Source organism: Silurus aristotelis (genome assembly GCF_946808225.1).
Source record: "Silurus aristotelis genome assembly, chromosome: 14".
Lineage (NCBI taxonomy): Eukaryota > Metazoa > Chordata > Actinopteri > Siluriformes > Siluridae > Silurus > Silurus aristotelis.
Window position 1 is genome coordinate 14,694,186 of NC_139587.1, and position 23,901 is coordinate 14,718,086.

The 23,901-nt window shown below is 37.5% G+C and overlaps 3 protein-coding genes and 1 long non-coding RNA gene across 9 annotated transcripts; 2 read left to right on the forward strand and 2 right to left on the reverse strand.

The window, feature by feature from the left end:
- The first annotated feature begins 700 nt into the window (after window positions 1-700).
- rab41 (RAB41, member RAS oncogene family) lies at window positions 701-9,096 on the forward strand. Of its 6 annotated transcripts, none has more exons than XR_014536617.1 (9): window positions 701-1,337; window positions 2,437-2,495; window positions 2,952-3,005; window positions 4,089-4,194; window positions 4,518-4,629; window positions 5,281-5,374; window positions 5,743-5,836; window positions 6,752-6,818; window positions 7,110-9,096. XR_014536617.1 is itself a non-coding variant. In XM_083560476.1 (8 exons), the coding sequence occupies exons 1-8, from the start codon at window positions 1,259-1,261 to the stop codon at window positions 7,172-7,174; spliced, it is 636 nt and encodes a 211-aa protein (XP_083416602.1). In that variant the 5' UTR covers window positions 852-1,258; the 3' UTR covers window positions 7,175-9,096. The 6 variants fall into 6 exon arrangements, 4 of the variants coding, with proteins under 4 accessions (XP_083416602.1, XP_083416601.1, XP_083416604.1 ...); XR_014536618.1 differs by lacking the exon at window positions 4,089-4,194 and adding an exon at window positions 3,387-3,492 and having other exon boundaries at window positions 1,151-1,337; XM_083560476.1 differs by lacking the exon at window positions 5,281-5,374 and having other exon boundaries at window positions 852-1,337.
- Window positions 2,552-5,281, reverse strand: LOC310736730. The gene is made up of 2 exons (XR_014536634.1): window positions 5,141-5,281; window positions 2,552-4,886 (listed from the first exon to the last, which is right to left on the reverse strand). It is a non-coding gene; the product is annotated as an uncharacterized lncRNA (long non-coding RNA).
- A 595-nt stretch (window positions 9,097-9,691) lies between the features above and the next one.
- stard14 (START domain containing 14) lies at window positions 9,692-13,943 on the forward strand. Its single transcript, XM_083560458.1, has 6 exons — window positions 9,692-10,389; window positions 11,029-11,176; window positions 11,694-11,797; window positions 11,981-12,098; window positions 12,602-12,654; window positions 13,451-13,943. Exons 1-6 carry the CDS (start codon window positions 10,201-10,203, stop codon window positions 13,655-13,657), a joined length of 819 nt encoding a protein of 272 aa, XP_083416584.1. The 5' UTR covers window positions 9,692-10,200; the 3' UTR covers window positions 13,658-13,943.
- Window positions 13,944-16,870: 2,927 nt separating this feature from the next.
- On the reverse strand, window positions 16,871-22,912 carry pdzd11 (PDZ domain containing 11). Its single transcript, XM_083560485.1, has 6 exons — window positions 22,773-22,912; window positions 22,076-22,174; window positions 21,845-21,985; window positions 20,984-21,082; window positions 19,280-19,340; window positions 16,871-18,466 (listed from the first exon to the last, which is right to left on the reverse strand). Exons 2-6 carry the CDS (start codon window positions 22,166-22,168, stop codon window positions 18,432-18,434), a joined length of 429 nt encoding a protein of 142 aa, XP_083416611.1. The 5' UTR covers window positions 22,169-22,174; window positions 22,773-22,912; the 3' UTR covers window positions 16,871-18,431.
- Between the last annotated feature and the right edge of the window lie 989 nt (window positions 22,913-23,901).

Consider the following 23,901-nt stretch of genomic DNA (forward strand, 5'->3'; position numbering starts at 1 on the left):
AGAGGAACAAAACATCATCAAAATGACTTTCTTGTAGTAAATAAATGAACAAATTAGTTCAGCTAAGATGGCCTGCCTCATTTAGAGTTATTTGTTAGTGATAAGTTAATTGTTCCTCCTTTGGCACAAATGCATCAATACAAAAGGGCTGCACCTTTTTTTTTGTGTGTGTGTGAAAACAGTGTCATTGCTGAGTTAACAATAATAAGTCTAGAGGGTTAACAGATGAATGTAACACAAAATTCTACATGAAATAAGATGCACTATGGAATTTAAGTGGATGAGGAAGGAAGTATCTAATGAAGTAGACTGAAACCCTCTGCGAATCAGTTAATTAGCGACACTTCTTCAGAAACAGAATAGTGTTCAAGCAGGCAAAGCACTCATATTTTCAGAACAGGTGGGATTTCCAGATCCAGACCAGGGTTGGGAATGAGTGCACTGATAAATGCAGGAGATGAGATTAATAAATTGTACAAAGCAGCCTACACACTACAATTAGCAACTGTATACCAACATTATGGTAAGCGTTACAGTGTATGTGTACCTAATAAACACTGTATAGCCAAAAATGTCATATGTAGACACCTGACCATCACCACTAACCATTTGTGCTTTTTGAGCATCCCATTCTGGATTGAGTTCCAATTTTCCTGTTATAAATCTCTTCCACTCTTCTGGGAGGGCTTTGCATTAGATTTTGGAGAGGATTTTACATGAGAACAAGATTTGCTCATTCATCCACATGAGTGTTATTGAGGTGGACTCATGTACTTATATTAGCTGAGGAGACCAGCTGTCCAGACAGCTTTCCAGTTCATCTCATTGGTGTTCAGTGGTCAGGTTACAGGAGATCCCTCTCTCCAAACCTGGCAATCACATCTTTATGGAGCTTGCTTTGTGCTCATGGGTTCTGACATCCTGAAACAGGTTTGGGTGCAACTATGTGCTTCTGCCTATATGGCAAAAGATCGATGCGATGGTCAGGTATCTACAAACCTTTGTCTAGATTATATATATTTAGGCTTCTTATAGGTGTCCATTTCAATCTTATGAAACACAAGAAGCAGTTTATGCAATCGACACACTGAAAAAGCACATGTAATTCCATCACTGGTCACTACGCGGTGCTAAAGCACAAAAAAACACCCATCAGCTGGCGAACAGGCTCCTGCTGCTGGAGTGTACAGTGAGTGTCCTTCGCCTGCACACTGAATTACGTCTTGCATATAGTCGCTGTCTGTTTAGGTTGATAAATATGTCTACTACCACCGGCGGCGGAGAGTTCGGCAATCCTCTGCGAAAGTTCAAGCTCGTCTTTTTGGGCGAGCAGAGCGGTGAGTGACCTCTGAGACCAAATATATATATAAAAAAATGTATTAATATTTGGGATGAGCTGCAGTGACAGCGCTGATTAGACAGGCCGAGTGAGAGGATGCTCCTCCAGCTGACAGCCGGGGCTCCATTAGCCAGTTAGCTTACCGGAGGCCTTTCTCCTGAAAATACAAAAATATTTCCCCTTTGGAGATGACAGTTACACACACCGTGAGTGATTATAGATAATAATTACCCACCATGAACTATAATAATCTCCCGTTATAATGTATAATTAATTGCACTGAACTCTACATTCAGCTATTGTAATCATTGCTTGGGTTTGATTTGGATTAGCTTCCACCCTGCCCACATAAACTCGCCTCCTTTACGTGTTACTACGTTCTTTACGTAGATATTTAAACCACGTTATATAGTTTATACATTAGTTTAAGAGATTTCGTTATTTTCGGTTATATTTCTTTCGATTACAGGTCTTATTCTTTGAGCTAACAGAGACGGCTAGTTAGCTAAACGCAGTCGCTAGCCTGCTTCGTGTCCAGACAACGCAGGTAGCTAACGCTAGTTAGCTAATATAGCAATGACTGGGAACACGATGTAGCTGGCCGAATTTCGGTCTAATTCGGATGTGAAGTTGTCATATCCGTGCTGAAAATTTATTGTGAGAAGATTGACATCTAAATGTTTGCATTGGATATAGTTAGTTGCTTATATGCTGGCGGTTTTAATTCAAGCTAGCTGGCTACAGGTGATCTAACATTTTCTATCACCGCCAGCTTGGGATTCGCTCATCAGGTTTAATCATCGATGTGTCCGATGGGTGATTCATTTCCCAATACACCCAATCTCCATTTTGCTTTCGTGATTTCGAAGCAGGATTTAAATCGGTTTCACGCAGCTAGCATGGCTCCTGTTTTTTTTGTTCTGTATTGAAAGGATCTGACGCTAAGAGCTGACACCACCCATGTTGCCAACTCAGCGACTGGAGTACACACAATGTTCCCCTGATCATTGCCTTCATGCTTTGGCGTTGACGGATTTACAAAATACATTGCATACAATTCGAAATGCATTCGATTTTTTTGTGCTTGTTTCTTGCAGTTGGGAAGACGTCTCTGATCACCAGGTTTATGTATGACAGCTTTGATAACACCTACCAGGTACAACAGAACACCACCTCAGTCAGCGTACATCCAGAAACAGCAGCATCATCAGATTTCTTATTCATCTGGATTTTATTCGAGGGTTATAAAAAAAGATTGAAATAAACTGATACAAATGAGTAGTCATGCACCGATTATACGATGTTGCTGTGATCGATATACATTCCTGCATAATCTCATGTCGACTGTCTGTTCCTTCTGTCATTTTTTTTCATGTGGTGAATGATTTCTTGACTATGACTAAGATAAAGGATAAATGCCTCTCTCACCCTTCTAAAAGATGTCAATAATAGCTGTGTGTATCACACAGATTTACTTTCTTGGGTAGTTTGTAGTAACGGTGTTTGGATGATGAGAGTACAATGCATTTTGTGTAAATCAGTGTTGCAGTATTACAGAGCACATGTAGATATAATCTTGCCATGCTCATCCATAATTGTTTTTTTCTCTTAGGCAACAATTGGCATTGACTTCCTCTCAAAAACCATGTACCTAGAAGATCGCACGGTAAGCCGATTTTATTGTTCGTAACTGTCAGCATGTAAACTGTGTATTTTGTATGACACAGATGTTGGAGGACCTCTGAAATCAACACTGATTTATTATTATAAATTGTTTTTGTTTTTCCAAAAGACTGCCCTTTGTAATGTTTGTGTTTTGTAAATAGCATGCTTTTTCATGTCCATCAGACTCTAAAATCTATTTATTGAATTTTGTACAACGCCACAGCATTTGTGTTTTCATTTGTTTTAGTGCACACCTTAATACAGCCGTTGTGTCATGCCATTTTGTTTTAGTCTTTCATTTTGGTTTGGTTGTGTCTTTGTCCACTCATGGCCCCTTTGCCAAATGGGGTTCTTGTGACTCGTGTCGCACGGATGCTGATAGATTCGGCTACAGTTGTGGGACACGGCAGGGCAGGAGCGCTTCCGTAGCCTCATCCCCAGCTACATTCGTGACTCAGCAGCCGCTGTGGTGGTCTATGATATAGCAAGTAGGTAGCTGGGGCTCCTGCTTCACCCCATCATGATGCGGTGCAGCACATGGTGGAGCAGATTTGGGGTCAATGGCACTCTCGTAGCACGGAGTATGTTGGACCACTCGGAATGTCTGGATGAATTGGATATTTAATTAAAGCTGATTGTAAACTAATTGAATTCAGTGTTTAACAAAGTAGCCAATGGAAAAAAAAAGCAATTTATCTAAGAGTTTAGGGTTAGGGGTGGGGGGGTGTTTAAGTGCATTTCACAGCCAAAAGCTAACACAACCAGACGTTTTCATGCATGACAAAGCAGAGTGTCCAGCATTACTTGAGCACAGAGTGTCGTTTCTAATCGCCTTGTCAGGAGCTCGAATGAAGAAATTCATCACTGAAATCATAACTGCTTGTTTGCATGAAATGATTCCTCCTAACATCTTGAAATCTTCAAGAGTCCACGAACTGTGCGTCTGTCTCAATTATAAAGAATTTCTAATTTTTTTTTCCACCCTCTTTTTAATCAAGCTTTCTTTCAATCTGTTCTGTTCACTGAATCTCATTTATTTCGCTGCTACTATTTCTCTGTTGCATGCTGCTGACTGGGTCCTCAGGTTCGGCTGCAGCTGTGGGACACTGCAGGGCAGGAGCGCTTTCGTAGCCTCATCCCCAGCTACATCCGTGACTCCACTATCGCTGTAGTGGTTTATGACATCACCAGTGAGTCAGAGCCACTCGTTTGCTTAGCAGAGCCATGGATCACTAGTGTCAGAATTAGTGTGGTATTAATAATACATGATAGTGACACTGTAAAAGCACATGTAATCGACTAACTCGGCCACAGATTGAGTTTTCAGCTTGTCAGGATATCATGCTTCATCTAAACTGCTGTTCACTGATTGCCCAAACTTTACACTAATAGTCTACACTTTTCCGTTTCCTCGGATTGCTTGCTTTCATCTCTTTATGCAGTGATTAATCAAAGCCAAAATAAATGACACATTCACCACAGCTGAGCTGAAATGATTGTTTCTCTCTTTTAGATCTCAACTCTTTCCAGCAAACTTCAAAATGGATAGATGATGTCAGAACGGAGAGAGGAAGTGATGTAATTATCATGCTGGTCGGAAACAAAACAGACTTGGCAGATAAAAGGTAAAGCATTGATCCAAAATGATCAAAAACCTCTTCAAACACACAATGTTTTATAAAGAGATGTTTTCACACTTGAGAAAGTTCTCTCGCAGCCTCCAGCTACAAATACGTCTTTCCTTTTTAAGTTGCTACGTGTATTTAGTGTCTCATTTCATTTTAATTGCTTCTTTTGTTCTTTATGATTTTGATGCGGCTCCTTTTCATCACCAACCTTGGAGTCATGTTAATCTTTTTTTTTTTTTTTAAATCGTTATTAACTTTTAAAAAAAAAAATAAAGGTCTCCTGGTGGTCTAGTGGTTAAGATGCAGCGCTCCCACCGCTGCGACCCGGGTTCGATTCCCGGTCAGGGAACCATCCCCAGCCACTCTCAGTGCCGGTCCCAAGCCCGGATAAATTGGGGAGGGTTGCGTTAGGAAGGGCATCCAGCGTAAAACATGTGCCAAATCAAACGTGCGGAGGATCCGCTGTGGCGACCCCTAACAGGAGAAGCCGAAAAGAAAGTTTATTAACTTTTTAAAAAATTACATTTTGATTTGATTTATTTTGATTCCTTTATTATTATTATTATTTTTATCAATTTTTGTCTTTCCATTCTCCATTCTGATTTGAACCATTTCCTCACCCACTCCCTTTACACTGGACAATGGCAGACAAGTTTCAGTAGAAGCTGCAGAGAAAAAAGCACGGGAGCTCAATGTGATGTACATAGAGACCAGCGCCAAGGCTGGTTATAACGTCAAGCAGGTGGGTCTTACAGCACAGGTGTGTAGACAGGAGCTGATCATGTCTGTCACCTTCCCATAAAGATCTTAATTTCTGATGTGGATTTGATTACACTTCAGTAATGTTTTTTTTTCTTTTCTGTATGAATGTTCTAATCATCGTTCTACTTTATTGACCCTTTTTGATGATGTTTCTTGGCCGCACTGCCTTGTCTCTTTATTCTCAGCTAAAAAAAAAAAAAAAGAGTATATTATAGGAAAACTAATCTTTCCTTTTTTTCCTCTTACTAATCTAAAGTTGAGTTTTTCTTTTCTCTTTTCTCCTCCTTGTTGTTGTTGGCATCTTCCCCTTTTCTGTTTGTTCCACCCTCCCTGCTCGGACCTGAGCAGACAGATCACCACGGAGGAGGGCGAGCAGAGGGCTAAGGAACTGAATGTCATGTTCATTGAAACCAGTGCAAAAACTGGCTACAATGTCAAACAGGTATAGACTTGACGGAATGAGAACAGCCCAGTCCACCCCCCACCCCCACCCCACCCCTCCCCCTCCAGCCAACCCTTTTCTACTACTACCTTTCACTCGCTTTTGTTTTGCTGTCCTTTTCTGCCTCACCCAATGTTTTAAGACACTTTCTCCACAGTTAATATGCAAAAAGACTATGCTAAGGGCTACAGCTGTGTCTGCTTTGCTCTGGCTTGTAGGCTTTGGTTTGTTTGCTTGCCTTGAGGGTTTTCTGCATGTTAGTGCATCATGCCGTCATTTGGATGACTTGATTTCCCTTATAAAACTCTACACATTCCTCATTAATCAGAACCTTTAGATCATGCAGCCATTATCATCATTAAAACCTATGAGATATGCCTTCATTCATATTTGACTGGTTATATATGTGTAATAATAAAGAAAATCTATCCATCTATCTATCTATCTATCTATCTATCAGCAAAGGGCCCTGGTGAAATTCACACGTATTAGTGAACGTATTAACAGGATTTTGGAGTACAAATTTTTACCGATCACTGATCATACATTTATAATAATTTAGAATCTGAATATTTATAACAGTGAATGAAACATAAATAACAATTAAAACACTTTAAATGATGATATATAGTTTTATTTGGTTGAAAACGATTTGTTTAGCTTTAGTCCTGATGCCACCTCATCACCTCAACTAGTGCACCTTGATAGTGCTGCTCTTTTCATTAAGATACTGAGGATTTTTTTTTCTGACTTCCTGTGGAAAATAATTTTGTGTTTAATGAATACTGCATTCTATATCGCAAGTTTCATTAATAACGGATAATCCCCCAGTGCGGTTATGTGTATATGAAATCTGTCGATCCTTTTCTTTTACAACTTTGTATTCTAAAATGGTGAATTTCGCACTCTGTACAGCTTTTTAGACGTGTTGCCGCAGCCTTGCCTGGGATGGATAGTGCACCAGAGAAAAGCAAGGAAGACAGTATCCTTTAAAAGGCATATCGTGTGTGTTCCGCATCAGATCTCCTTTGTCTTATTTGGGTTCATAATGTACTAAAACCTTTCATTTTTGAGAATCTCATTATAGGTATTAGCAAACATTTGAAACGTCAGACTTTAGTTTCAGCATTTCTGATTTTAAGATATGTTTGCTCAAAACTACTGACTTGTTAGTCTTAGTCAGTATGTTGTGTTCATATTTCATTTAGGTTTTTAAGAAAAAGCTGTGTGTATGAATCTGTATATGTGTCCATCCTTGACAGCGTTCTCTCAGTGATTGATATCAAACTGGAGAAATCTCCAGAACTGCCGGTGACTGAGAGCAGCTGCTCATGCTAGTAACCGCTTCAGACTCGCACCAGCTCGGCCTCCTCCCCACCAACAGCTTGTCTCACAGTGGCCCTGTGCCATTAGTCAGAGCCTTTTATTTCCCCTTTGACTCAGTGACTTTTCGGAGTAACCGTGTGGATGTGCTATTACTCTGTATTAAAACAGATTATCGAAAAATATATATGTTAAAGGAAAAACAGTAAAGAAATTTAAGCATAGGTTATACCCTCATTGGATTCATATCTATCCTGACTGCATGGCATTGTGTATGATTGCAGACTGACAAGGCTCAATTGCTCTTGCACTTATTTTTGAGCATCAGTGCCATCACGCTCATCATTATCAATTTGTTTCAGATTACCTAACTTACTTATGTTGGACCAAGATCCTCATCTCTTAAAGCCTTGCTATTTTATTTAAGTGAACAGAAAGGCAATGGCATACTAAATAGCATTGTCTATTGATGAACTGTAAACGTGTGTTACTGTGTTGTTTTTTTTTTTTTTTTTTTTTTACAAATCATAGTTTTGACAGTTTTTCATATGACCGCTGAAAGGCCAGTTCTGACTTGGATCTCGAGGGACCTCTTCTCCCTCTAGATGATTGTGAGGCTAAAAAGTCTCACAATATGAAATATGACACAAAATAAAGCCCTAAACATATTGTAATTGAATGTTAATGAATTTGGTGTTGAAGATCGGTACAGTTAGAGACTTTTATTTCAGGGTATAGGTTTTGGCCAAAGAAGACTTGCTATAAATAGGATCATTTTAGACATCTGTTCAGTCTCAATCATTTCCACCCTTTTCCACACTTCATTGGTAAATTGCATGGAATTTCACTGCACCTAGTCGAGGGTGAAAAGCTGTGGATATACATTCAGAAGACGTTCAAGAAACGTGTTTTTTTGTTGTTGTTTTTTTAAACATTATAACTACCCATAACCTGTAATCATAAGAACCTCGTAAACTATAATTAATTACTTTTTAGAAAATACCTGGATGGTTTCTTGGAAGCAAAGGAACGAATTACACATTAGTGGGTGTACCAGATTTCAGCAGCTGCATCTGGTGTCTGTTCTCACTGCGCTCGATATTTGCCTTGTGTTCAGTAAACCATAGCAGGACCAGCATGCTATCTAAAGGGTGCTTTACACTGTTTAAAAAAAAAAAAACAAAAAAAAAACAAGCACCAAATCACAACGTTGTGGTTTCGAGAGGCCTGCTGATTTGCATAAAGCTGCAGAGGTTTCTGTTGAGTATATGGAGCTTTTTCCCCTTATGCACAGCTTAATGCTTAGTGTTTCGAAACGTCTTGAAGAGTTGAACCATGTGTTGCTAATGCTCGTTTTAAGACTGGTGGTTTTTATACGTTAATTTATTTATCTCACTAAGAAAAGAACATGTGATGTGTGCTTGGCCTGAATGGCACTTATTAAACACTTGGGAAAGTCAGTTAATTTATGGCTTGCATTTCTGCTTTGGCTACTGTATCACAGAGACCTGGTTGTGTAATTCTTTTTCTCCTCATGCTCATTTTCTCTCGGTTGTATGCTCAGTGTGTAGTTTTGAGGATCTGGCCAGACCGGATCTATAGTTGTGTACATGCATTTCAATGTACATTCTTTGACGGCGCCACTACACAGCTTGTTTTCAAATCTTCGCATTTAACATTGTTTCGATATGGAAGTATTTAATTACAAGAAACATCTCTTTCTCCTGAACAGCTGTACACTTATTGTCACTGATTGAATACTCCGCTGTGTGCTATTCTGAAGTGTGTTTGTCTATTTGAAATATGCTGTCTTACTAGTGTTTAGCAAAAATATATGTGGGAAAAATGCATTATCTGCTGTTAAAAAACAAACAAAAAAAAGTTAAAGAAACACTGAAGTGTATCACATGAAATAAAGATATTTCACCAAGCGTTAATTTTGTTTGAGAATATTTTCATATATTTGCATGCAACTCGACTTTCAGGTGTGTGTGTGTGTGTGTGTGCTGCAGGGGTCCCCCCAACCACCGGGTCGAAAAGAGTGAATAAAAGCCTTTTGATTATTTTATTTCTTTCATTGACGGTCTGTGTGGTTAAATGTGATATTATAGATGCATGGTTGAGTCGCAGCTAAGCATCTATAAATTAAGCTCGCACGGATTCCACATTAGGGCGAGTTATCTTTTCATTATATGTCATTCAATGAATAATTAAACCACATGTATGATAGTAATACAATAGGCACATTATTGCCCGATTGGGGGAAACATTTTCTTGCGTGAACGTGGTCTCTGATGCAAGAACACTTCTGGAGCGGTGTGTGTTTAGAAACAGAATGAGGAACTGGGGAAATATTAGTGCATCAGGTGAACAAGTCTACCAAGTTCAGAATCAGTGGAATGATCTGGATAATCCGTATGAAAGTCGTTTAAGTGAATTTAATGAAACTTGAAGTGTTGGGTAACGAGTCCTGATGATTTGTAATTGAGCCATTACATAGGCTTATTAACACCTCTATCTTCTCCCTCAAACCGGTTTCGGTTACTGAATAGAGCCGATCACAGCTCCGTCAAGTCTCACATTATTGCCTTCATTTCCGGCCCGTAAACACGTGTGTTGGATGGACCCGAGTATCACTACACCCACTGTCAGCCAACCACTAAAACTCAGCAGACACGCCTGAAGCGGGAAGGAAGTGAGATGAGACCCGGTCTTACCTATAAAAAGCGACGGCGCACATCACAAACCTCACAGTGAAGCTCAAGGCGGCGAGGAAGTGTTACACAGGCTTCAGTCAGGTGTTACCGGGTATGTAGGTGCGTGTGCGGCGGCGACCGCTGGACACCTGGAAAAACCCCGGAAGTAGTGAAAATAAGCTTTTGTTGTCCCGCTGCTTAAATCACGGAGCGGAACTGGAGACCGAACTCAAGAGTCGCAGAGCGGGAGAGTCACACACGGGTCAAGTGGGTTTTTTTTTTTCTTCCCCTTGCCTTAATTGTGTCTAAAAGAGGACTCTTGGATATTTCAAGTCCCCTTTAGTCATGTCTCGAGGATCAGAAATTATCCCCGGTGAGGCTCTTTTCACTGACTTCAGGAGACAGTGTTTGGCGACGGAGAACTGGGTGAACAAGTACAGTAAGAACGAGATGGAGGTGTGGGTCGAGCTGCCCACTTTAAACAGCTCGCCCCAAATAAACAAAAACAACTACTCCAAAGTGCACAAGGTCAAGGTGAGTAGTGGCTTTTGCGTAGATCCTTCAGGGTGAGAAGATTCCAGGTTAATCATATCTCTGATATCAGACTTATTCATGAAGTCTTGTCATATACAACAAACGTCGGAATACGTAATACCCCCTTAAATAATAGAATTCTGCCTCCTTAAATCTGCAACGTCACAGTCTACAAACTACACCTGTTGCCCTGAATGTGATTTTATATAATAGTGTATGGAAATAACTCCCTTTGTAGAAGGTTTGCGTTTACTTTTACATGTTGTCTCCACTTATTTTAAGTTCAGGGAAGTCTGTATTTTTTTTTTTTCATTAATTTTCTAGGTAACGTAGTTTTTGTTTGTTACTTTGGCCACTATGAAGCTGACCCCAGTGTACTTTCAAGCCTATATTCCAATACATACCTCCTATTTTATATCTCAGTGTTCGTGCCTTATTTCTCTATCGCTCACTATAACATATACTCAATATATCCATCTTACATCCACCACCCTGTGCCTTTAATCACACTGTGTGGCCCAACCCTAGACTGGATCAACCCTAGACTGGATCGTGGCATAACTCATACTTGTGTTCAGATATCTGTGTGTGTGTTGTATAAATGGACATATTGAATTCAGTATTATTTGTCTTCCACAGTGTAAAATTGCCATAAATGATGTGTCTGCGGCTACAATGTATGATGTGCTTCATGACAACGTCTATCGAAAAACATGGGATCCTGCAATGCTCGAGAGCTTTGAAATAGCCCGTCTCGCTCCCAATACTGATGTGGGCTACTATTCATGTGAGTCCTATCATATAGAACATACGATTTCTTTTTTTATATGCTGAGATCACTCAGGTCCTTAAAATCACTTTATCCCGTTTATATTCACACACCTTCAACTGTTACTTCTTTTAATGACTTTTTAGGCTTTCAAATGATGTAATGAGAGACCTGGGCTTGGCCATTGCACAGCAGCTTATATAAGCCAGAAGTCTCAAATAATACATTACCTCTAAAATAGTTTTTGACTATTTCTAAATGTGCATTACCACTAAATATAATCAGCAAGTTTGTTAATGCAATAAGATATTCATTTCTGTGCTTTATAGGAGTCAAAACATTCACAAGTGGAGGATTTTAAAGCTGTGAATGAAATATTGAAATGTGTGTTATTCAGATTAAGGGCATGCATTGTAAAATTTAGCGCAATCTAGCATGTATACAGTATTTTAGTGTCTTTATACATTTTACATATACTTAAGAATGTTCATACGTGTACATGTACATTAAAAAAAAAATTGCATTTTATTCACAGGGCTCTGTCCTAAACCACTGAAAAACCGTGATGTCATCACCATTCGCTCTTGGCACAGTTCTGAAGATGAATACATAATTGTCAACTACTCAGTCAAGCATCCGGTATGTGGGCTAATGTATAGAGAAGTATTCATTCTCTCTGTGTATCCTACAAGATTTCATGTTTGCATTATACTGGTGCATTTCTTTGAAATAAACACTTGAGCTGGACAGTATTTGTAATCTGTATAATTAACTAGGTTTTTTTCCAGATGTGTGGATCATGTTGTTTCTTCTTTATTACAGAAATACCCTCCACGTAAAGACTTAGTGAGAGCCGTCTCAATTCTGACTGGTTACCTGGTGATACCAACAGGAGCTAACAGCTGCACCTTCATTTACCTCTCACAAGCAGATCCTAAAGGTAAGAGGTGTTCGTTAGTTCTGTCCAAACGGCTCATCGTGTTCTCCAGAACATAGTTCAGTTCAGTTTATTTCTATAGCGCTTTTCACAATGGACATTGCCTCAAAGCAGCTTGCAGAGTGTAAGAATTATGGAACAAAAATCTAAATACAAGTGAATTATGTGTATTTAGAATTTCCATTATAATGTGCACTGTGTAGTGGTGTAAAGATCATTCAGAATACATTTTTTTTTTTTTAACTTGCTTTAAAACACCGAGCGAAAGTTGTCTTCGACAAACCGTTCACGCCGAACACAAGCAGTGTGTTGCTGTGTACAATAATCTTAGCACCTCCACAAACCGAATGACTGAATATTTTGCTACTGCATTATGCAACATTTATATTTAGTTTAAATATCTGAAACAATGGTATTTATTTTTTACATTGATCATATTTGAAGTGTTTGTACTCTTTCACCCACTAGTCTTGTCCACGTGTCTAACCGATTATCTCTTCCAATAGGTTCTCTTCCTAAATGGGCAGTAAATAAGGCAACTCAGGTCCTAGCACCCAGAGTAAGTACATACATTTGTTAAAATTTTAGCCCGGTTTGAAGATTCTGAAGGTTGTGATGTGATGTTTCATTCCGCAGTCAGGCACAGCTGCTATCAGGTCTTGCCTTGTCAAAAAGAATAGTGTAGAAAAAAGATTGCCATTGTGTGTTTAGATCATAATTAGTCTAATCTTTGATTCGAGTCGAGAGTTTTGTTTTCTTAATCCCCTGCTGAGCTCAGGCTCTGAACTCAATTGCATGTCAGCATGACTAGTGACGGGTCTGAGCGCAAGCGTGCCATAATCTGTAGCGATTTACGTGGGAGTTACGTGAACATGTGCAGAAATTCCATAGAAACCAGAAATCCCACCTGATGATTGATGTATCCATAGAGACCCATATCAAGTTCCTGCACAGTGTGTTTAAAACTTGCATAGAATCAAGCTGAACCGGCTGTTCTGGTTTTTTAGGATGATTGCACTGCCACTGCCACCAAAACTATTTAAAGTGTGCATTTTGTTCTTGACCGATCGTACCGAAAAAATTTTGATTGCACCGTAACCTCTTATTATGCTTTATATTCAATAAGAATTAAAATACAGTTAAAGGTCAACGAAATTGTTATTCAACCTGAACTTAAACGATACTAAAGAAACAAATTCAGTTCAGTCTGCATGCGTCGAGGCAAGGCCTAAAAAGTAGGATTCCAAAGTCATAGCTCTTACTCAACCTTGTAAGTAAACAGAAAGAACTACTGTCCATTGTTGTATGTGCTGATACTCGATTCTCAGTCCCTCCCTTCCTCCGTCATTCCGCAGATTATGAAAAGTGTGTATAAGGCGGGACAAAACTACCCTGCCTGGAAGGCCCAGAACTCTCCAGAATATAAACCATGGCTCTACCCTATTCAGAGTGAACTTCCCATGATGGACCCAAGTGAGCTGAGGATCCAGCATGCAGACTCTCTGGAGAATGTGGACGAGACCTTGACGTGTGATGCGGTGGAGAGCGAGGATAGCAGTTGAAGGACAGAAAAAGTTGATGAAGGACTCTTTTTTTTTTTTTTTTTTTTTTTAAGATCAGAAGTGTTTTATAGGCACTGTGGTGGTCACTGAAGGCGGTCCATGGTTTATTAACCAGGACTAATCTGATGATAAAAAGCTGTAAATTGTCTTGTTTATTGGTGGGAGACAGAAAAGCCAAGCTCATTTTTGGCAACCTTCATCGTTTAATTTAACATTATTACAAATGAAGGCAAGTGAATGAACTTTTTCTGTAAATAATTTGGTGTAATTAAATTATTAAGTGTTATGATGTTTTTATTTATTTCTCTTTAGCTCATGTAGTAAAAACCACTGCAGAGTAGTGAGAAGGTTACGAGGACTGATGAAGGGATTTAGAGAGGCCTCCTCATTTGTTTGTACATTTGTTTGTACAGCAAGAGTGCGTTCGAACGCGATTGCACGTGACTCTAGCGGGAAGTTTAGTAATTCGTGTTTACTATGATTGTATAGCTGTCAAAATATGACTCATTTGTATTATGCCAGGTTTATTTATTGGTAAATTACACAAATATTTTGGACAAATAACTTGCATTACTCATCAAAGGGCTGGGAAATAGCTGATGAGTTGAATATTTTTTTGCATGTAGCATGAGGTGAAGGTACGACGGACAACACTGATTTACAGAAATGCAAAAGAACAAAGCAATATTTTATAATGTTAACACTGATGTCCCCAACCATTGTTTTGTCTTCCTTACCAGACAGATGATCTGTACACTAAGTGGGAGAAGAGTTGGGACAGATGTTTAGAATATGTTGAAAGATTTTACAGAACATTTTTCCCCATTGCCTTTTAAAAAAATAAAAAAAATAATAATAAAAATCATTTATTAAAACTCTGGCAATGTTCTCCAGTTCTCTTTTTTTATTACAAATATTATTACAATTATATTTAAAATAAATCACATTTATTAAGACCTCGGACCATACACAATCTCTGAAACACTAAGACTTCTGTCTTGTGGACACACTTCGAATATAATTGAAATGCTATTTCTCTCAAACCACAGACTCTTAACAAGAGGGCATAAGGGGTTTATGGTTACATTCTACATGTAGATTAGTGTGGGGCAGTTAAAGGGGGAAAAAACAGTTTTAATATCATTAAGCAAAGTAATATTACAGTCAATGTAAAGGCAAGCATTCTGGATTTGACCATGCTTTATGAATGAATTACACATTACAGTAGAGATCAGTGCTATTCATTAGTTGTCCTTGATTAGTTTAAACTGGTTTTATTTTTCAGTAGTACAAAGTCAGTCAGCAGGATATTAATAATAATGTAATAAAAAGAAACATGAAACGAACGGAAAATTCATATACGTGTGCATATAAACCCACTCAATGTACTACAGTCATTCATCCAGTTATTGCAGAAGCAACATGGTATATATAATAATATAAGCATACTATAGCACAAAAAGCATAGAGCAAACATAAAACTGCTCATAATAACCTCTTTCACATAGTTCAGGAGTGTCAAACTCCAAGCCCAGAAGCCCTCAGAGTGGAGTGAAGTGTAGCAAGCATTTGAAACATGACGGGGAACTAAAACCGCAGCACAGCTACCATAAATGCATGGTCTTGTCACTACTGAAAGTAAATGAATAGCTTTTGTTGTAGTGACTCTACAGTATGAAATCTGATTACCTGACTCTTGGAGACATATTGTTGCCATATACATACACAACCATTAGTGCACATAAATACACTACTTTATCTATTATTATTTAAATAAATGAAAATGAGAAAACTTTCACATATGCATGTTTAGTTCATTTGAACTGAAGCCTTGTGCATTTTTCTCTTTGGTGTGGCTCATTCAGGCAGGTGAGAACTGGATTAAAAGTTACATCGCAGTCATCCCCCGAGTATTCACGGTCCGGAACTCGTGAGTTCTCGTTTGGAATCTTAACTAACAGCAGGTTGAGGATTATCTAAAAATTCGTGGCAATCCGCAGCGGGACCGAATGTTCAGGAACGTTAGGAATAACATTTTAAACTCCGTTTTCACTTACAAATTTCATAAAGATTTTAAAAACACATTGTATTAACGTGACATAATGTCTAGATGAATTCACCAAGGTACAAGTAATTGAAGCTTTTAATAAAAAATAAAAACAATAAAACTGTAAAGTGAGTAGTCATGGGGAGTTGTGTTAGGGAAAAAAAATGCTGCACAAAACACAATCAGTAGGACAATGGTGATAAGATTACCTCCGAAGTTTTACCTCAGAAGAATTGTGGGCGTGTCTGCGCAAGGACAACCACAAACCCGAGTGAGTCACACCAATTATTCGAAGAAGCTTGTACTAAATTACCCTAAGCATCTGACCCATATTAAGCATAAATGAATGTTAACCTTTGGCCTCAACGGTATGTGTGTATGTATGTAATTATCTAGTACTTTATTGAGGTCCATCTCAAAGTCCTCCACACTCAGGCCTTTATGATCTTTACTCATTTTGCATACAGCTTTATTTTTCCATTTGGTGTCTCGTTTAAAGACTGAAGGCATTTTAAGTGTGAATTTCAGCTAAACCTGCCCTTCAAACAACATTGTATTTGCGTTCAGGGTTGTTTAATTACATGCGGTGAAAAGGAAAAAAAGAAAAGAAAAGAAATTCGACAGTGAAAAACTCTAACAGTACTAAAACTTAATTTAGTAACTGGACCCTTGTTACAAGTTGCTGCTTGCTGTCTATGCTTTAAATAGTTCTGGAAGCCATTACACAATTACCAAAAAAATTTATTAAAATAAAAGCATAATACTTAATACTTTAATAAAAATTAGTCTTATTAAAAATCATATAAAAAAAAATTATACAGCGGCCAGTGTTTTCCATATTGAATTTAAATCACTAAATGTTTTAGCACCAGTATATCTTGCTGGTCTCTTTAACCAGTATAGTTCATTCTGGGAACTGTAGAAGGCACACTATTTAACTTGGGAATCTCTGACCATTGAGCCTGTGGAGGATTTTCCACTGATCATCTATTACACTGCAGTAGTGTTTCATGGTCTGTAGTCATTTAGATATTTGTAGCTATATATAAATAATTATGATTCATTATCACGAGTACTTCTCAAGCATTTGAATGATCTATATGTAAAACACTACAGAGAATTGCTGTTAAAAAGTTGTAATAATAAATGGTGCTTCTAAATCTATATAATTAGTTATTTCTAGTACCAATTCTTACATAGCTCTAATTCTAATTAAAGTTTTTTTTTATTTATTACATTATGAAGTTATTGTTAGACTTAAATGCAGTGACGCTTTTAACTAATTTCAGAAGAATGTAAACCAACTTGATGTGGTGCTGCTGAAAGAAACTGAATGAGTCATGGCATTTTCCTTTTATAAGATACGCAACCGCACATTGAACTTTTACCCAAGGTGTTTGCCAAATGTCTGCTGGACACGACATGGTTTTTAAACGTGCCGCTACATTACCATCATAAGTATTGCTATGTTTCATAAAATTTGATATATATATTTTTTTATAGCTTTGTACCAGAATGTACATTTCCAAAAGACGTATATCTTGTTTGACAAAATGGTTTGAGTGGGGGGGCTTGACGGCATTGGAAAACAAAGCGTGTTTGAAAGAACAGGTATTTGCAACCCTGTAAAACCCGGTTCTACAGAAAGTCCTGTTCCCTCTTCTAACATAAATTCAGCCCATGTCAGCTTTGACTGATTAATGGCCTTAGAGAAGTTAAACTTAACAAGGTTGTGCTGAGTTACAAAATAAACTTAACAATATAAATAACAAAATTAAATATCATGAACGAAAGAAAAAAATATTAAAATTCTGGTGTTGTTACATATTTATCATCTGATTTCAAACGTCTCAGTACATAGCAAAAACTAAAGATTTGCCTTTCCAATACTTTTAAAAAGGGAACCGTGTAATACAACACTTTAATGCCAAACGTGTGTGAACACCTGACCATGTGCTTATGGAGCATTCCATTTGAACACCATGAACAGTTATAAAGAGTCCAACATTTTGGATTTGTGTCAGCATCTATAGAATGAATGGGGTAAATCACTGAGATTAAGCGGGAAGGTTTAGTGTGCAGTCTGCTTTCAAGTTCATCATATAGGTGTTCACGATTCTGTATACCCCAACCCAAGTGCTTCCACATCAACTGTGGGAAGCCATGTCTTTATGTACCTCAGCTTATGCACATTATCATGGTGGAACACGCTTGGACTACTGCATGTCCTTGAAATCCAGTGAGGGGATATGAATTTATCATAATGCTACAGTAAACAAAGACACCTGAAACAACAGTATGCTTTATGTGGGGAAGGCCTATATTCAGGTGTAATGTTCAGGTGTCCACAAACCTTTGGTCATATAGTGTAGTTGTTTCAGACAGTGCCATAATCACATCCAGTGCATCCTTATGGTGTTGGTCTTTCCTGTATCATGTATAGTTTCTTACTTGTATGTTACAGTAACAGAAACCATATATTTGTATTACAAGGAAATGTGAAGTAGTGTCTAGATGAAGCTTCTTAGAGCTGTGTCGGCAAAACATAAATTCTGGTAAATTGGGTAAATTCTTGAAATATGCACTCTAATATTTTCATACCTCTCATAGCACATGAATGATGAATGCTGCATTAGTCAAAAAAGCAGCTGGGAAGCTGATGGTTCAAGGAATGTTCCACAGCACCTCAGTAAGCCACTTAGTCAACCTTCAGCATGACTCTGCCACCTAGTGTACAGTCCTCTCCTTCTGCCTCTGGTAATCTAACACATAAAATCAAGCAACCTGATGAACACTGATGAAGGACTTATTGACAGACATATTTAACGTATTTTACGGGCTATAAGCAGCTACTTTTTTCCCACGCTTTGAACCTCGTCGCTTAAACAACGAAGCATCTGATTTATGGTTTTTCCCAGTTTCACAAGCTTCATGCCGCCAAAAATCGAACCCCGTAACATTAGACCAATGAAATTGCTAAAGGGGTTAAGGTGAACCAATGAAAGTCTTTATATTAAATTAAACCCGCACCACATCATAAATATGGATGAGGTTCCTCTGACGTTTGACCTGCCTTTCACTCGGACTGTCAAGAGAAAAAGCTAATCATTTCGTCAAGCTAAAAACAACCGGGCATGAAAAAAAACGCACTTCACCGGTGTTCTGAGCTGCACGGCATCGGGAGAAAAGCTTTCACCGATAGTAATTTTTAAACGCACGACCATGCCAAAAGATAAACTCTTGAGAGAAATTGTTGTAAAAGGAAGGAGGAAGACAGTAAACAATGACTTTCTTGGTAGGCTACTGTTTTGTTACAAGCCGTGTTACAGGCACTGTCTTTCGTTAAAGCCTGTGGTTAAGTTGTTGCGGCTTATAGACAGGTGCGGCGTATTTATGTTCAAAATGAAGAAAAAATTAATAAAATTCAGTGGGTGCGGCTTATATTTAGGTGCTTAATAAGGTTCCGCTTAATAGTCCGGAAATTACGGTAAACTATGTACTCGAGATCATTTACATTCGTTTCACAAGTATCATGATCACCAGGATAATAAGGGAATAATACTTAGAGAACTTACTATAAGGGAAATAGCGCACTCTCATCACTATCTCCCTGGCTGTCTTCAAAATCTCCACAGCCTAAAACATAAACATAAGGTGTTATCAATTATTGTACAGCAACGTTACATATCAAATATATGATCCAAATAAATGAACGGTAGAATTTTTATGTTAGGTTGGTTTCAACAGAAAGAGAAAGAATATTAAAAAATTCTGGAAAAAAAATATACAAATAAATTAATATTATTTATAAAGTATTTTGTATTTGATCAATTGAAATAAAGTATTGATCCCCTACCAACCAGCAATGATTCTGAATGACAAATTAGTCATGTCCCTTTTAAGAAAGAACTCCTAATATGCGCTGATTATGTGTATATAAGGCACCGGTCACAGAATCAACCTCTTTCATTCAATCCTCTCCACCACCATGGGCAAGACCAAAGAGCTGTCAAAGGATGCCAGGGACAAGATTGTAGACCTGCACAAGGCTGGAATGGGCTAACAATTTGCAAAATCTTATTTCACTCGATCAAATAAAATACTTTATAACATTTCTTTTTTTTATGGATTTTCCTGAAATATTGTCTCTCACTGTTAAAATAAACCTACCATGAAAATTCTAGACTGTTAATTTCTTTGTAAGGGGTAAACACAAAAAATCGGCAGGGGTTGAAAAAAAATTTAATTTTCCCCACTGTACCTAAACTAAGTAAATCTTAAATTCTTACATATGCCACCCCTTTCTCCAAATCTCCACAAATACATATACACATTTGGTGTCCTGAACACTAGGGCAAAAGGGGGAGCATTTCTCAGTAGTGTAGAAGACATTTCCGTGTTCAAATTATTTGGATATTGGTGATTAAATCATTACACATAATGTCCACACATGCATAAATGTATTTGTGGGAATCTGGAGCAAATACAAAAAAAAAAAGAATGTATATGTGAAATGGAACACACAGAGCTGTAAAATTGTTGAATCTGAGCATATTTTTCAACAGCATTAGACATTTAACTTCCAAATGTACAATTTATTTTCTTATATGTAAAGAATCATGGTGTAAGCCACTACACACATTTCAGCCCACTTCAGACCACTTCCCTGATCACTTTCATGTTGTGTATTATTCTTTGTTTTTAAACAGCATAAGTGACTGGTCAGAAGGCATGTCTTTGTAAAACACCATGTTGTTTCTGGCTGTAATGTTAACTTTCATACTGAATAACTAGTACATTCATCTATTAGAGCAACAGCTCATACGCAGTACGATAGATGCCACACATTATGTAACACTAATAATAATAAAGTTTAAAAACAGGTTGTCTACTACACTGTTACTGCATTGAAAAATAAAGAATTGAAAAACAAAAAAAACAAACATTTATTTAACATGAAAGGAATGGGTCATAAGCGCTCCATGTCTTGGGTAAGCTTTCCTGATTTCTAGATAAAATGACTGACCATGCTTTGTGAGCTTGTGCAAAAGAGGACGAGCAAAAGAGAGGCTTCAGCAACATGAATTCTAAATATAAACTGTTACAATGTGTAGTACGACATGGATTGGAAAAATCATTTTGGTATAGGCAGAAAAACCCTGTGCTCTCATATGAAAATTCATGTTGTGCACTATTCTTTACATCCTATGCATAATACCAGATATCACACATGGTGGTGGAAAATACATTTAAAAAAGTCCTATTCAGAGACCATTTACCTTTGAGTGTTCTATATCCTGAAAGTCCACTTCATTAACTGATAACACCTGATCTCCTTCCTGGAGTCCTGCTCTGTGCGCATCAGAGTCCGGCACCACCTGACAAAAACAAAAGAGAAAAATTGCTCAACAAAAGTCTTTCCACAAAAGACAAGTCACAGACCTCTGTTAATAACCAAATGCACAGCGGTGAACCTGCACACAAATTTGATTTCACTGATTACTTTTGGAGGTTTTATTTTTTATATCAAGATTATCAGCTCTTGTTCATTAAAACATAAAAGTTTATTTATTAAAGGAATTCAAGTGTGTTATTGTGGTCTGAAATTGGCATAAGAAATTATTTATTTATTAATTTTTTTTTTATGATGAAACACCTTGCAGACCACAAATAAAATGGAAATAATGGAAATTACAGTTAAGCTTTAATAAAAAATAGTTAGGTCTTTATTTTTCTGTCACTTAATACAGAGCATAAGCGGTGCACCCTGGTGGTGGGGGACCCCTGCTTTAAGCTACATCTGGATTTTAAAATTGGTGCATCAGTGCTTCATTGTTAATGTTTGTAGTTCTCAGAATATTTTTATTTTACAAAAATCTATAGTCTAAGAAGCTATGATTCTTACATTTAGAAATTACACAACAACTTTGCTGATTTTGATTTAATGGAAACTGAGCAGGAGTGTATCTGGAGCAATCTGATTTTCCCAGAAAGCTATTTTATACAATAAAATAAATTAAAGCACAATTATAGCACTATATCACTTTTTTCTTAAAACAATGATTTAAATGCAAAGATGAAAAGAAAAGAAAGGAATATCAGAGATTGATGAAACTGACGCATAAGCAGCTATGACTCACCTTCGATATAAAGATACCAAGCTGCGAAGCTTTTCCACCTCGGATATTGAAGCCCAGCTGTGCTCCAGGAGGTTTCTTTAAAATGATGTTGCGTGGCAGGAACTGGGTAAGCTCGTTGTTATAATCAGGATGATTTACCCGCTGACCGGAGAAAAAACAAAGGGAAGATTTATAAATAAAAGAACAATAATACATAGATACAGTTCATACTGTAGTTACAAAGTTTCTTACATCTTGAGCAGAAATCCATGCAGGAGGATTTTCATAGGAAGGCAGAAACACAACTGGGAGTTGATAGTCATCATAAGGGATTTTCTGGTCCATTACATGCTTGAAAGATATAAAAGCATTAGTTAATAGTTGGTTAATATTTACACGCACATAATGCAGAAATATTATGGGGTAATCATAAAAAAAGGCATGAAAACAAAAACCGTTTAAAACGTAATAATGGTGGTGTAAACAAACTGCATAACCAAACCATACAAGTGCTGCAACAGCTGTTTAATTAATAATATCATTATAATAATTATTTATTATATATAATGAGTGACCTAATGCTCCACGACTGAAAGGAACTTGTTTTGGTATATATATATATATATATATATATATATATATATATATATATATATATATATTTATATATTATATACCAAAACAAGTTTCTTTCAGTCGTGGAGCATTAGGTCAGTTAAGAAGACTAACTAACTCATTTACGTGTTCAAACCAATAACTATCAGATTTCCATAACACAGTCTGCTAGCTAAACTAGCCCCCAAAAAAATCCTAAAAAGATTCAACAAAACACAACGTTCTTCATAAAAAAAGTGCGATATTTCCATACTTTAAAACTGGGTCAAAACAACAATAATTCGATATTGGTTGGTTTTTGTCCTTATATTTTTTATCTCTGTCCCAAACTCACCAAATTATGCACCTCTGTCTTCTTCTTCGTTTACTTCCGGTCTTCTTTTGCTGCTCTTTCCGTTGTAGAATGGACGCGGTGGGTGTGAGTTCTTGTTCTTCTTCGTTATTGGCGGTTCGCATCGTTAGTAGAGCATTACCGCCACCTACTGTGGTAATGAATTAGAGATTAAATCCCTATTCCCCAGACATATCAGGGCTCGAGCTTTCGATGTTGCTGTGTGTTCCGTTCCTCCATCCACACCCAAGTCTCTCACGGCCCAGAGATGTGTAGTAATAATATTAATATGTATATTAATAATAATAATATTGTTTATTTTTTATCATGCCTGAACAAAAACCTAACTCTTGGAGAGGTTTCCCATGCGATCTACGATGGTGTCTTTTCTGATCAGGGAAGAATCACACAGCACACAGAATGTATGTTCTTCTTCAGTTTAATGCAGATATCAGACACGGTAGATAAAATATGACCCAAAACTCTTCCTAATTGGCTAATGATTTATGATTTAGCTTCTCACACCATAACTTAGGATGTTCTTCATGGGAACAGGATCGGTGAAATACACTGCAAATGAAAAGATAAAAAAATAAAAAAATAAATAAAAATCATCTTATTTGGTCCCTACATACATATAATCCTTTATCATTACCACTCCAAGAACTTTATGGCTTGTCTTACAATCATTATCAAACATGGAAACATACAAAATACTTATAAATATACACAACACTCATAAATAAATTTTTAATCTTCTCAAAAAACTTTGCTCAGCAGTTATTTCACATTCTCCAAGACATCGAGAGGCTTCAGTGATGTTTCTCAGTGATTGATGTTTAAAAAGAATAAGAAAATTTGGCGTGTAATTACAACTATGCACATATTGCTATAAAATTTAGACCTAGAGCAGGTATTAGGGTAAACTAAACAAAACAGTTGAGTTCGATCTTCACCCCAGAGATGGCCCCCTTTCTACTACAAAGGAAGGAGCTTTCCATGAGCTCTCGGGTGTTTTAGCCCTGAGTACTCACTTAGGTAGGCTTCTTAGGCCAATAGACCAATTAGTGCACAGATTTAACTACTTTGATTTTGCTTGTGTGTATCCACTGTGGCTGATAATCAGGCAGAA